General features: G+C 41.0%; 1 protein-coding gene across 1 annotated transcript in view; it reads left to right on the plus strand.

The window, feature by feature from the left end:
• UROC1 (urocanate hydratase 1) overlaps window positions 1-10,686 on the plus strand; it is a 50,364-nt gene extending 39,678 nt beyond the window's left edge. The window contains exons 17-20 of the mRNA XM_009284425.1: window positions 90-189; window positions 3,074-3,155; window positions 8,370-8,469; window positions 10,546-10,686. Coding sequence (XP_009282700.1) covers window positions 90-189; window positions 3,074-3,155; window positions 8,370-8,469; window positions 10,546-10,686 — 423 coding nt within the window. The remainder of the gene's footprint in view (window positions 1-89; window positions 190-3,073; window positions 3,156-8,369; window positions 8,470-10,545) is intronic.
• Window positions 10,687-15,064: the final 4,378 nt, after the last annotated feature.

The following is a 15,064-nucleotide window of genomic DNA, read 5'->3' on the forward strand; positions in this document are numbered from 1 at the left end:
AAGACAGAAGTGAATTCAGCAAATGATGATCCTCGGTAGTATTGACAGTCCATGAAGGATTCCATTTTCTTGTCCTTGGCTTTTTGCAGGCTCCGGTAGTCCTCAGCCGAGATCACCACGATGTGAGTGGGACCGACAGTCCTTACAGAGAAACGTCAAACATTTATGATGGATCAGCCTTTTGTGCAGGTCAGCAGAGCAGCTGAGGCTTGTCCGTCCGGGCAAACAAGGAAATTGCTTTTAAAGAGAAATAGGGGTTTTTATGCAACATTTTTAAAATGTTTTTGTTTAACCCTTTAATCCCAGTTAATCAGATTTCCTGAGAAGCTTTGTGGGATTTAATAGTGATACAGACATGAATGTGGAGCTAGTTAAATAGGAGAGGTCCAGAACAATGCTGAAAATTCAATGAAGATGCATCAGATTTACCTGAATGTAAATGGAGAGCAGTCTATCTCAGAGGACTGTATCTTCTGTTTGATTTTAATTTTGCACTTCACTGTTTCAAAGAGGTGATCTGAGCAGAATTACAGCTGTATTTTCTTGGGATCCACAAGATCAAAATCAGGTCTATAATAGTATTTTGCTTAAAGCAAAAAGATTCACAGCTGCATTCATTTCATTGCCTGAGGACTCAAGAAAACAGTCTGGAGTTTCTGAAAGGAACTTTTCTGGTCATAAGGGAACATACTTTGATAGTAAAAGCATAAGAATGGAAGTCAGGCGTTCTGGATTAGACTCCAAGCCTTGTTGCTCACTTACAGTGTGACTATGGGCAAATCATGTAGGTTTGCTATACAAAAGGAGCTTTTAATTCTGCATACCTGACCTGAGCTAACCAGACTCTGCTTTAAAGTTTGTGAAATGGTGCTTTAGAAAAATAAACCCAAGAAACATCAGATTGGAGACCTGAAAAAAAAGAGTGAAGCACTAAGCAATTTTTAACTTAAATCTTCCTCAATTTTCCATCCATAAAGTGGAAATTATGATAATAGCTTTAGCCCAGTAGTGTTTCCACATGTCATGAACTGACAATCGCAAAGTGGCTTGAGATTGGAGGATACAAACTGCTGTAGAAGGAGAAATTATGATAGAGGTAGCTGAGCATATTGAATTACTTCCATTTTGGGAATTCATAATAGAACTAAATTATGGCTCAGTTTTAAGGAGAAAAGTTCCCTGCTATCTTAACTGGATTTCCTGATGAAATGAGGCTTTTAGCTGTGTCTACCTGCCCCACTTCAACACTTCTTGAGTATGTTGGCTAGTTCTAATAGGCCAGATGGATAGATGCCTTGAATAATGTTTGGTTCTGACAAGCTGTGAGAAAATGGTGCAGCTGCACAAAGAACGGCAATCCAAAGTAGTATCTCCACCAAAGGGCTTAAGATAAGTAAACCTCGGGCAGTGCCCTCAGAAGAGGGCAATAGAAACAAGGCTTGCGAAACCCCACTGCTCGTCATGCGATGTGTTTTCTTTGCATTTCATGATTTACTTGAACCATTTGCCTTCTCCAAGGGCTTATCTAAAGCCTGTTGACCACTGATTTCACTGGTCTTTGAAACTAGGCCTAACCCTGTTTTACCAGATGAACCTCTGGAGGTAATAAAAGAACATCTTAGGTCTTCCTCTCTCCCTTCTTTCCCGTTGTTTTAACACCACATTTGAGCTGGTTCAGTTGAAGTTGGCTCCTCTCTAGCACACAGGAATTTTCCAGAGTGTTTGCCTGTCTTATTTTGTTTTGCAGTAAGTGCCTCAGTCTGATCCTTGGCAAACATGGGTCATCGCTGCTCGGCAAAGTGTAGTTCAGCACAGACATTTGCACAGTTAGTGACCTTTATCGAAGCCAAGGAGCAGCACGTTATTACATTGTTAGTCCACTTGCCATGCTCCTTGTCCAACATCCGCTCCTATCACGCTAGTGGCTGAGGAAGAAATCTGTACATTTTTAGAATATGGGGATTTTAATCTCTTCCATTCCCTCTTGACAGCACTGTAATTATGATAATTGGGTTATTAAAGTGACATAATGCCAGATAAAAGATGCTATAATGGGGCTTTTGACAGGGTTTCACATAGATTAGTGCTCAAGTAAACTCATTTTTCCATCAGACATGTAACAACTGTGGGTCTGCAAATGTGTCTGGTGGGGATATTGCTGTTTGTCTCTTATTTTTTGCTGTTAAAAGCACAGCAAATGATCTATTAAATCTGTCCTGAATTAAATCTGGACAAATGTTTTCAGTAAATTTTACCCTGTTATCCTCTGTGTGTACCTCTTTCTGTCTCTCTGGTTATATCCTGTAGCACAAATTGTAGTGAACATACAAAATTCTAGTGAACATTTCAGTAGAAATCACACATTTGGCATTAGTCAAATGACATTTGTCTGCAAAGTTATTTTTCTTAATTTTTTTAAAAAAAGAAACTTCCTGTGTGATTTCAGCAGTTCATGTTCAGGGTAAAATTCCCCCATGTCCAAAGAATTGGGGCCAATATCACTTTCATCCCAACTGTGTTCCCGAAATGCAACTCCTTAGCTTTAGACTGGCTTTCTGCACAGGGCTGAATTAACTCTGCAGTCTGACCTGAAAATAATTCAGGCTTCTGAGAACTGCAAGGTGTGTGTAGTTTTCCAGGTGTCCCCCCCATTTTGAAACCCTTCACATGCATGTGTCCAGCCTGTTCTTCCATGACTGAGACATCCCAAAGTAGAGGATTGTATGTCTCTCCACCCTGAGGAGGTATCTCCCAGCTGAGGAGTGGTAGGTTCTTCAACTGCTTGAATTGGATCACAAATGCAGAAAGTGCCAGGGTCCTCACAAACCACAGTGTGAAGTTGGCATTTGCTTCCTCCAGTGAGGGGCAAAGAGTGGGAGGAAAATCTCTCTTGCCTGTTCCTCCCAAGAATGAGATGTCCAGTGTTATACCTGTGAGAGAAGCTGTGAGTAAACCCTGCCTCCAACACTGCCTTCACGCAGCCAAAATCAAGGTGTTAGTGGAATGAGTGAGCAGCACAACAAAAAACCGAATGCAGCATGTCAGAGCCATAACACCTTTCCTCTCCTCCTAGACATGGCGGTACAAAATTTTGTAGGAGATGCATTCAGAGGAGCGACCTGGGTTGCACTGCACAATGGTGGTGGAGTTGGCTGGTAAGAACTTATTTATGTTTCTAAAGCTGGGCTCCGAATCCCGTTACCACTGCTGTGTATGCGTGTGGGGAGGAGAGACAGGAGGGGAACTGCAGAAAAGATGTGTGTATTACTGGATTAGTACAATGTCATGATCATGGGAAGGATGGGTTTGGAGACGAGGATGTATTATAAGGTAAAGTGTGGTGTTGTATGAGGCTTTTTTAATTAATGCCCATATGTCTAGAAAAAGTGTTTTGGACATTGGCCACAGCACAGTTTGGAGAACTTAATTTGCCAAACAAGGACAGTCTGCCGTGGTCTTTTTGAACAGATCCTACTTCCAAAGTTGTCTTCACACATGCACAGCTAGAGTGTTAGTGGATGGATTATGTTTAGGTTTCCCCTTAAGCTGTGTTTAAATCTGTGACCTTAGGACCCCAATATAAATGCCCATGTGCTAAAGTGCAACGAGGGGTTATTGATACAAAACAGCTCAGGTGCCAGCAAACCCCCCAGTCTTCTTTCGCCCCTTGCTTGTGCATGGTAGGATAAAAGACCACAGCCAAGTAAGGACTTGATTAAGCACCTCCTTCTTCACATAAGATGCAGAACTAAGAAATATCTAAACTGAGATGCAGAATGAGAGAAATATTTCGTATGGAGAGGGAAATTAATCTCCTTCATGTGCCACTAAAAGGTTACTCTGGTTTGGCAGAGGTTTAGGGAAAAGGAGAGCCTGGCCACACTGCAGAGTCTTTAGTTCTGGTTTGTTCTTTCCAGCATAGTCCAGCAAAGCCTCTCCCATTTACAGTCATGTCTTCATTTTGTGGTGTTGCCAGCCAAAAGGGGGGCAACCCTCTATTAAATGCTGTAGTGAACCCTCCCACTTCCCTGTTCCATCCAGCTCTGGAATATGCCAACAACAGTAAGCCAAAGAACTTGTAGCAGATGTTATCCTCAGAGACATTTGATGATAATTTATTATTACTCATCAGATGATCTGGATCTAGAAAATATCCCTTCAAGTCAGATGGAGAATTCCCTCTCCTGTACTCTAACTCCTTTGATTTCAGTGAAGTAACTTCTGAATAGAAGGTACATGAGAGCAAAATTGAACAGTGCGATAAGAAGGCTTTCTGAGGGCTTAGACACATGGAGTGAAAATCTGGCTTTACAGACTTCAGAGATAACACACATTGTGGCCAGGATTTTATTCAGAACTTCCATAATTCTGAATTGAAATTACATACCCGAGTATCTGCTTACTCTGGTCATCTCGGACTCCAGAGATAGCAGCAGACTAGATCTGTCTGAATGGCCTTAGCTGAGTTTAACCTTTTAAAATATCTGCTTATGAAATACAAGCAAAGAAAATAACTTTCCACTACATGTTGTGGAAAATATTTGGAATATTTTTATGATTGATAATTATTAGAATTGCTAAAATAATTGCTTATGCCACAAATGTTCTGTGCATCGATGATGTTTAATTCAAAGGATACAAATGATCATATTCCCTATCTCTCTCTGGTCTCTGTAAGGCCAGTCCCTCCTGCACGTTTCTAACCTTCTGAGCATTTCAAAGAGAGATTGGCTGAATGGCGAGACTGCCCTTACTTCTGGAAAACTGGCACTGCCCACACTGCAATTTCAGTTATATTGTTTTAGTTGTTTCTTAAGTGGAGTTCCATCATTAGAAAGAAGCTCTTCCCCAAGGCAGAGCAGAGGTGCTGTCATTTATGTAATACATCAGAAAATTAGTGCATGGCTATTCACTGAAATCAAAATGTCGATGGAAAAACTGGGTTTGGTTATCCTTTTTGACATTTCCTATGGCTGCTTAGTGGCTTGTCATTGTGGAACAGTATCTGCTCACCTTGTTCTTGGGAGCAGTCATAGCCCTCTGTGATTAAATTACTGTGCTTCAGTGAAGAATGCAGAGCCTGAAAATTAGGCCTGTCTCTGCATGAGCCTTAATAAGCCACCATGCTGAGACTCAGATGTGGTAACAATGTCGTGTCATTAGATGCCGTGGTCTGGAGAGCCCCCGAAAGCCATGGTATGACAGGTGGTTCTGCTCGGCTTAACTAATCACGGCACCACCTTGGCTAGTTAAGTGCTGCACTCCTTTGCCTTCTAAGGAGAAAGAGGAATAATTTAAAGGTGGTAAAAGAAGCAAAACCAACCCCCAACCATAACAAATTACTTTCTTTGCCTGGAAGAGACAGATGCCTTTAGGTTTTAGGACCCTGTTTTTCTTTTTCTCTGGAGAGCTAAAAATTCAGCTAACTGCCATAAAGAAATCTCCATGTGGCTGATAAAATCTTCTTGTCATCAGCTGATTTGGAAATGTGAAAGTGCACGCGGAAGCTTATATATATATTTATAAACAAATATGCACATGATTAGAGAGAAATCAAGTTGTCTTTGGCAAGTTTCTGTTCAGGGAGTTCAGAAATGGCAATTGCACTGTGTTCAGCTACCAGTCCTCCCTGCAGAGGCTGGGCTTGCCTGGAACCGCTAACAGATCTGCCATGTTTTCCATATGAGACTAGAGAAGTGCCTTTTACCTGCTTTGATTTTTCTGTGCTATAGCCTTGTGGGACAAACAGAAAAAGCAGGATTAATATTTATTTAGCTGGAATCTGCATCACATGTGCTGTTTGAGAGACTTAAGATTAACGTAGTCTTGACTATAATTACAGCAAATGAATGTTATTCATTTCTTGCTGCCTGTTTATTTGCAGGAGAATGTATATTAGCACAGAGTCTGAGTAACCTGTAGTAACAAAAAGGCAGAAGCAATTTAAGAATCGAACTGGACTGCTGACAGTGTGACATCTTGATTGTGAGAGAGGCCTTGTTTTCTTTGATCACCTTAGAAGGAGACATCTGGAAATTATAGGAGGTAGTTTAGGTCAAAATGCCACATGTTTCTTTAATTACCTGAAAATGTGACCCAATGCTAATGAAGGCAGAGAGCTCCCCTTTAAAAGTGAGAGGTTTTGCTAGAAAATCCATCCTAACAAACATTGGCATTTAGTTTATGAGTGATTTTTAGACAGTAGGACAGATTCTGATGAGTGATTCTGATTTACACTGGAGTAACTCCATGGAAATCGATGGAGAGAGGCTCTAAATTTATGGAGTGCAAGTGAGATCAGACACTGACTGTTCATGCCTAAGCTTCAAAGGATGCTCTTTGGGATGCTGTGCACAGAGGGGATCTTTGCCACTGAAAGAACATCATCTTCCCGTATGGAATATCTTTATAAAGCACTGGTCCAAAGGTCTGGTTTTCTTATTGTCTGATATTGCCAATAGGCTGTCTTGAAGTGTGCTCATGCTGTGATCCCAGTTACATTGCAATGGCATCATTGACATTCATAAGTGTACTCTAGCTTGGTACTTTGACAGTAAAGTGCTAACTTGGTCTCTGTAGCAGAGAAGCAGCAGAGTACGGTGAGGTAACTGGCCCTGGTCTTGATATAATTACATTTGTAATATTGTCATCCAGTCTGGTCCCCTCTTTTGAAGAAGACAGTAACAACATGAGCTATTCAAAAAGTAGAATTTGCAAGAAATGCAGATGTTTGGATGTTTGTTTTCATCCCAAAATGAGACTAAGAGCAGAACTAATGAAAGATTTCACACAGTAAAAAGATCCTGGGAATTAAATTCCAGGCTGAAAAGTGTTGACATTGTAAATTAAAAAGAAACATTTTATTTTGTCAAACATCTCACTTGAAAACATGACTTTGTTTCAAATTTTCCTGTTAAAGATAAGAAACTGATTCATTCACTGACATTCTGCTGTGAGAACTGTCAGTTTCAAGAAAACTGTGCCTTTCAAGAGAAAATGGATTTGTAATAGTGATATATCTAATAATGGTAAAGTGGAGGGAATTCACAGGATGGTACCGTGATGGTGAGATCTGGAGCTCTAAGTTCCTTGCTCAGCTATGTGATATGGTCCTACTTAGCACACAGGTAGTGTGTATAACTAATGAAAGGGAATTAACATCACATAAGTAACAACATTACAGTGAAAATGAGAGTTCTACTTTCAGGAAGATCATCTCAGGTCTGTGAGGCTCCAACGTAGCCTCATTTCCCCATTTCCAGAGAAGCTCAAGTTACTGCTGGAAAAATATACAGTAAGGAACAATTCCTCCCTGGACTGGAAGACACCTAACTCCTGTCTGATTCATGGATATATCTGATGTTATTCTATGAAAACTTATTCATTATATTAACTATAAAACACAGAGGACAAAATCCTGCCTCCAGGGATCTCCATTAGTAGTCTCTCATACCATGTGGTGTTGTATGATATGCCCCGTCCCTCAGGTATTGCTGATGCCGAGTTATAATGCCAGAACTCTCATAGATTTACAGCAACAGATAACTATCCAACTGCATCCACCACTGTTCACCATATGCAACGAAACAAGAACTTGAGTAGGCCAGACAAGATGTTTTGCTCTACGTGTTTTCCCTGTCCTTTTAAAACCAGACTGGTATTTCTCCCAAGTATAATCTGTTAGTTTTAACGTATTTCTGTTGTTCTTCTGCCAATAAGTCTGCTTCCTGAAAAATTGGCACTGATGTCTTTAAACGTCTATGTATCTCATATAAAATGAATGACTGTTTTTGAAATGATCGAGGCAGATGTGCATTAAGTGGTGGTTAACGCTTTTTTAATAAAATACTTATGCTCTCTCATTCGTCCCGAGAGAATATAAATAGATCCATCTGCTTCAATAAGTACACAGTCCTCCTCATGATCCTATCTATATGGCAGGCTCTAGTGTAGCAAACATGAACGGCTTAACCTTTAAAAATACCCTGAGATAGGTAACTCTCCAGCCCATCAGAAGTGCTAAACTTTCTTGTTTCTAGAGACTGCACAGTACAGTGTGCAGTCCTCAGGAGATGTGGCGCAAGCTGAATTTTTGGCACTCCTGCTTGGAGTAGATACTGACTGCTAGTTGGGCATTACAAGAAAGGTGGAATAGGTTTGCTGCAGGTCAGGGAACCAGGCCTTTGCCCTGCTAAACTACCCTTTTTTTTTGGTAAGTATAAGAAGTCACTGATAGTGTCTCTTATTCAGCACCGTTTCTATGTTCTCATCTTTCTTCTTGCAGTGCAACTGAACAAATTAACTCCTGTGAATTTTGTGAGATTGGTTTGAATTATTTTGATTTATTCTCTTACATTTATATTTTTTAGGGGTGAAGTGATCAATGGAGGATTTGGCCTGGTTTTGGATGGGTCCACAGAGGCTGAAGAACGGGCCAAGATGATGCTCAGCTGGGATGTTTCCAATGGAGTAAGCAAAACTCATTATATATGTTCACTTTAATATCTTCCTGCCTCCGGGAATACGTTTATTTAGGTACTCAGGTTCCAGTGCTCCTATCCTTTTTAACTGAATGGGAGTATGAGCACTCAGGCAGTTTTTGGGATCTGTCTCTTTGTATCCCAGGAATAGTCCTAATGGGCTGAGTGACTCATTCTATTCACTGCTTCTAATAAGGGCGGTTATGAGCCTGATTCCAATAGAGCCAACAAGTTGGTTTTTTTGGTTGGTTTTTTTCCTCCAACCAACTTCAAAGGACTTTAAGTCAATAAAAGAGGCTGAATAATTCTTGGGTAAGGAACTTAGTGTAAAGTGTTAGGACCATCCCCTCTGACTTACAACATATTGAAGCCCAATAGTTTCCACGTATCTCAGTTTGTGTTTTGTTATTTTTTTAAGGAGAAAGGGAAGCATGCTTACGATAATTTTGTTAGACATATTGGCATTGTTGTTTGCCTACATAATACAATTGACAGCTATATGAACTTTAGTCTTGTCTATTCCTAACTTCTAGATCTAGGTACCTTGAAAGGCTTGACATTTAAGTGCCAGCTCATCCAGCCCTTGCTACTATTAGAGTTTTTTCATTCCATTAGTGTCCAACCCAGACCCAAACTGTCCGGGTTTAAGACTAGGATCCCACCTCTGAAGTGACAGAGAGGTTTTGATTCAATACTTGCAGGGAACCTAATCAGCAGGACATAGTGACGCATAGTCCAATTAAAGGACAAAACCTGTTGCATTTCAGTCACGAAACCTCACAAGGACCTGATGTATTGAGGGAGCTCTTTGCCAATGCTGACATGATCTGTTCTGTTTTACTTCTCAAGAGAATTGCAGAATTCTTTCTTGCCTTAGACCTAAACATTTTTTTTTCTCCCCATAAGACCTGGCATGACTGGGGGTAGAAGAGTAGGAACAATTTGCACGTACTCCCTGTCCCAGACCTGAAATAACACATTAGTAAACTATTAAGGAAGAAAGAGGATGACAATTACATTAATTTGTAGATTAGAGTAATGAAGACAAACCCTTAACACGCACTGCGTATCAGAGACAGCCTATTAAAAACCCAATAAATCTTTTGCTGCTCTGATTTACTGCAAGCAAAAGCCCCACTCCTCCACACACGTGTTGAAAAAGGACAGTCTGAGAATGCTACCCATATTATATACAAGACTGGAAAGAAACTGGAGTGTACCCTTGAAAATATACTGCCAGGAATAATCATAGGTGAGTGGCAGGGAAATTGAGTTGTTAACTTGAAAGGTCATTTCTAGCTGTTATTGCTATGATCCTGGGAACGTATTAGGCTTACATTAATCATATGCTTAAATATTTTGCTAAATTAGAACCTAAGTATTTTCTTGAACACTTTTGAGTCTGAATATTTCAGACACTTTTTTGCAATTCATAATAGAGATTTGTAAGGCATTGAATAGAGGGAAAGACTTATTTCCTTTGTGCCAAATCTTGACTTTTTTCATCTGGGGAATCTTGCTTGTACACAGATCAAAACGCAGAGCTTTGCTGTTAGAAGAGGCGTTTACCAGTTCCCTGGCTGTCCATAGAATTTCATCCTTATGTGCTGGCAGAGAATTTGGCTCCTTGATTTCATAGTTTGAAAATGCACTGAGTGACATTTTCCTTTTTAAATATTTATCCCACTACAAAAGCACCAATTGCTTAAATGATACTGTTATCTAAAGCAAGTGCTAGTTTTACAGAGCTGGGGTGGAGTGCACAATTATCTTTAGTGAGAGAATTTTGTGAATTTTATAAGGTATCTGGCTCTACCAATGTTATCTGTCCAATGTTATGTTTCTGCATGAAAATGTACCAAGTCTATCCAAATACTACTCATAAAAATGAAGTAGGTATTATAAAAATTACTTCCAAAATCAGTAAGGAAACTAGAAACTGGCAGAGGGTTGAAAGATTTGTTGTCATGAAATTGGGTGCCAGTGTTTGCGCAAATATTGGGTAAGAGGGATGTGGCAAGAGAAATGTACGATTTTTGCACCCATTGATTTTCTGGTCTGACAGGTTGCCAGACGCTGCTGGTCGGGTAATGACTATGCTTATGAAACGATCTGTCAAGCAATGAAAGAGAATGCCACATTGAAGGTGACTCTCCCTCACAAGGTGGTGGATGAGAACATCTTGGAGCAAGCCCTGAAACGTTAGTGGTATTCCTAGTGCAACGTTGTCCTTGCAGATACATTTGAAGTTGCTTCCTTGACACCCTATTTTGCTCTCTGGCCAAATGATAAAAGCCTTGCAAATGTCTCTTCCATGTGAGTTCTTTTTTTCCCCCTTTAACTTGTTAATGGGGCAAACCTGTATCTGTCTGTGACAGGTCCACTGATGTAAGGAATAACCTTTTCGCTAACATATTTGGAAAAACGTTTGCAATAAGAAACTATTCATTGTAAAGAAAGGAACTGGAGTTTTGTCCCTGAAAATGAAATGAAAAAAAATATCCACTTATTCGTGATAATTCTTAAATTAAGGAGACTCTTAGGTCTGGTAGATCAAATGTGGAACGGAAATTGGAACTATTCATTCTAATTCAGAGTTTGCTGCTATCAGCAAAGAGCCATGAAATCCAGTAGCCAAATATGTGGATGTGTAAACAAACTTACTCTTCAGCTGGTGGAGGATGTACTGGTATCACATGTGCTAGACTCAAGCTTTTCTATATCGCCATAAAAGTGTTCGGTGATCACAATAGCAAGTGACCGATAAACTGAAACTGGTTAAGCACAGCTAGTCTGCATGTGTTTTTCCCTCAAATTTTCATCGAAGATTTTCACTACAAGCAGGAACAGAATGCAGTGCCAGGTAAGTGGGTGGAAGAGCCTGAGGGCAGTAAGTACTACACCATTTCCAAACATCTTACAGCAAGGCCAGGAAAATATGGAACAACTCGTGATAAATTAGTGTGAGCCAAATTCTGTGTCAGTCTGAGATGGTGCCATTCTGCTGAATCTGATGATGTGTGCGCTTTGCTGCCTCACAAGGATGAGTTTGTTCTTCTATAGAAACCCATTGCACTTGAGCAGCGTCTAAATGGATGGAAACCTCCAGAAAATCTAGATCCTTAGGGCTGGCTGCTGCTTTTTAATGAAAACACGTGGGCTACTCACCTATTTGGGTGTCAGTGGTGCAATTAGTAAAGCCCTGTAACAAAATGATCATGTAGACTTTCTTTCTGAAATAAACACAACTGATGTGAAATGAACTAAGCACCAAAGACAAGACAGCGTGGGCTTCCTTCACACGGAAGTTGATTATAAAATAAAATAGAGATAGAAAGGTCTTTTTGATCTCCCTTCTTCCTAGGAAGAGTTAGGAAGGCACACCAACCCAGTGTGCCTAGACGCAACTGAAAGAAACCTCATATTTTGCCCCTGAACCTACTATTATATTTGTATTAACAGTAACTCACTGAAGTATTTTGTTCTGATCAACTGTGACGCAGAACCAAAAGTTGAGGCTTACTTTGAGCTCCCTATACACATACACATTGACGGATACATACATATATATTTACAGAAACATGTTACATACACACCTATATATGTGTGTACAAAAATAATTCTTAGCTATGATGTCTCATGCTAAGCATGGCCCTTGCACATGGGCCTCATTCAGACATGAACACAGAGCATCAGCATTCCCCCAGTGTGCACATGGTACTGCACTTGATCTGGTCTGTCACTCAGTCTCCTTGGCACTGTACCCGTTAACCCTTGGAAGGGAAAGGGGTTACACAGGTAAGCCTGCCTTGGCTGCTGCAGATGAGCTGCAGTCCTCAGGACTGTGAGGTCTCAAGACCACATACAACTGTGGTACTTGCCAGGTGAGCACGCTCTGCAACTCTGTATTGCCTCTGGTGCCAAGTAAAGGAAACCATTTATTTTGAATCACAACTCAGTTCTTTACTCTGTTCACGTACTGTATATGTCTCCAGATGAATAGTGAGAGCCTGGCATCTGCTTGCAACTGAACCTTCTGTGAAGTGCGATCTGCAGTTGATCGGAATTGCTATATATTCTGGAAAAAACCACCCATATTGCCAAGTGATACGATTGAGATGTGACTAGTTGTCAGCCAGATTTGACAGCCTTTGCTTTGACATATGTTATGCATTACCTATTATAAATAACCACACTGGACTGGGTCCAAAGTTAGTATCTTGGTATTGTACAAAACCACTCTAGTCTTCATAGCCCAAAAGCACTAGTTTTGTCATGAGGAACAACCAGAAAATACACTGGCTCTTCTGTACTAAGGAATGTAGAGCTGCTCCATAAGTCATCTTAATTCTGAGTTGTAATTCTGAGTTGAAAATCCACCAAAGACAAAATATTGAAGAAATATTTATTATGAACCCTTAATCTTTGTATTGTTTAGTACTGGGGTACCTGCCAGTGTGCTCACCTTCACATCCCAGACAAAAAAGGAACCTTGTTTTCATCCTTATAGCTTTACTGACCAGGGGACATAACCTTGCAGGTACACCCGTGTTGAATGCCACTCAAGTCCCTGGGAGTTTATAACTCCGGGCTACTTGTAGGGAGACATAGAACCGGAATGTATGAGCACAATTCAAGAGCTACTAGTTGAAGTTCAGATTATAAAGTCTTTGTCTATTAACTAGGTAGCATGAGTAAGGCAAAATGGATTACAGAAAAGCAGTGAACTGATGAGCAGTTGGTCGTATTTATGAGTACTCACTGTTGTTTAATTATGAAGTATATATTTTTATGTGTATACATTTAAATCTACTTTGGTCTTTTAACCATATATCTCAAGGACTTAACAAATGTGAACTGAGATTTGCAATACCTTTGGGGAGGCACAGGGAAACAGTAACCTGTTACTGCCTGGGTTGAAATAGCAGGTGGTTTCCAGCATACAGAAACCATAAACAAGGCCAGTGTGAAGATTCCCTTTCTGAGCTCTGCTGAGCCTCATTTTATCTGTTCTCTACTTGTTTGCAGAGAAGCTAGGACTGTGAATGGGCTATTGTTCTGTGGGGATGCTGATGTCATTTTTAGGTAGCTGACCTCATTGCTGGACAAACCCAATACAGGGAGAGCAGTCTTCAAGCCATGCATCTGTAGGCACTGCATCAGATCCAGGCAGTTGATATAGAGGTAGCGAATTTCTGTAGTGAAGTCTCAAGCTTGCCACAGGCTGAAGCATCCTTCCTATGAATCCTAGTACCTTAATGCTTTTCTCAAAATGCAGACACTTGTCCTGAAAAGCTTGTGCCTGGTTGCAGATAGAGGCAAGAGCTTGGTGACAAAGGATATTTCATGCAGGACACTCATATGTCTGTAACTACAGTGGTTTTTAAAGGTATAAAGTGTGTGACGTGAGAGAGCTGTTAGCTCTTCTAGTTAGGGTCTTGTTGAATCTCTCCAGGCTGTGGCAGATGTAAGGGATTTGTGGCTTGATTTTATTTTTCTTTTATTCTTTTTTCTTTTCTCCTTCAGTTTTGACATCCTTCAACCAGGGATGCACCTATGTGTTAAGCAATAAACTCCTGAGCAGACCTTTCTTTTCCTAGGAACATGAAGGAAGGTACTGCAAAAACCTCCCTAGGAAGATCAGGGTAGCTAGGGGCAGCCAAGAACAGGAATGACCCAGACCCAGTGATGGTCAGCAGTGGGGTAAGGGGGATTTCAGACTGCACAGATGGCTGTGAAGGTGCACAGTGGAGCTCTGGATGTACCTACAGCTCTACCACAAGAAGTACCAGCTTCCCCGGAGCCGAGTGTGCCTGGCCAGTGGTCTCCCATCCTTGCCGGTGGAGATTTGATGCAAAAATGCTCGGCAAAAAGGAGAAATAATTTGCCCAATGGAAGGATCACAGCACCATCTGCTGGGACTGCTCCTCAGTCCCACAGCAGGAGGGGGCTCGTGTCATTTCCATGGCAAATACAGGATAATTTTCCCTTTTCCTTAAGTATTGGAGAGCCAGAAGGCAGCTGAACATTCTCCCAAAGAAAGTATTGCCCAAGAATGAAAAAAACTGGTTCATGCATTAGCTGAATTCATAGGGGGTTTTGCCTGGGTTCAACTGACTTCAGCATCAGCACGTCATTTGAGAGCCTCTTTCCTACCCTCAATCTTTCTTGTCAGTTTGTCCTTTTCCCCTCCCTCCTTCACAGCGTGTTCCCTCTGCACAGCACTGCAGCACTCTTTATTGCCCTCCTTCACTCAGGTCCGCTTCTTCTGCGAGCCCGACTGTCTCGGGTGATGGAGGGGCACGGCCATGCTTGGAACAGGAAATTTGCATCGCTCAAGGCTGGTTCATAGTGCTGTTTTCATATTTCCACTGAAGGTGCAGAGGATATTTTGCTAAGGCATTTACCTATTGCAACTTTCCAAATGCGGCTGCAAACTTAGAATTGCTCTGCTCCAGCACAGCTGCTTCTTTGCTATTAACAGGAATAGATACCGGAATAATCCCCAAATACTGAAATAATTCCAACTACGCCACTTTGGCTATCGAGGGGAATTAAAGGCACGAGCTGCTCTGCAGCAGGCC

The sequence above is a fragment of the Aptenodytes forsteri genome, unplaced genomic scaffold, assembly GCF_000699145.1.
Source record: "Aptenodytes forsteri isolate BGI_AS27 unplaced genomic scaffold, ASM69914v1 Scaffold53, whole genome shotgun sequence".
NCBI classification, from domain to species: domain Eukaryota; kingdom Metazoa; phylum Chordata; class Aves; order Sphenisciformes; family Spheniscidae; genus Aptenodytes; species Aptenodytes forsteri.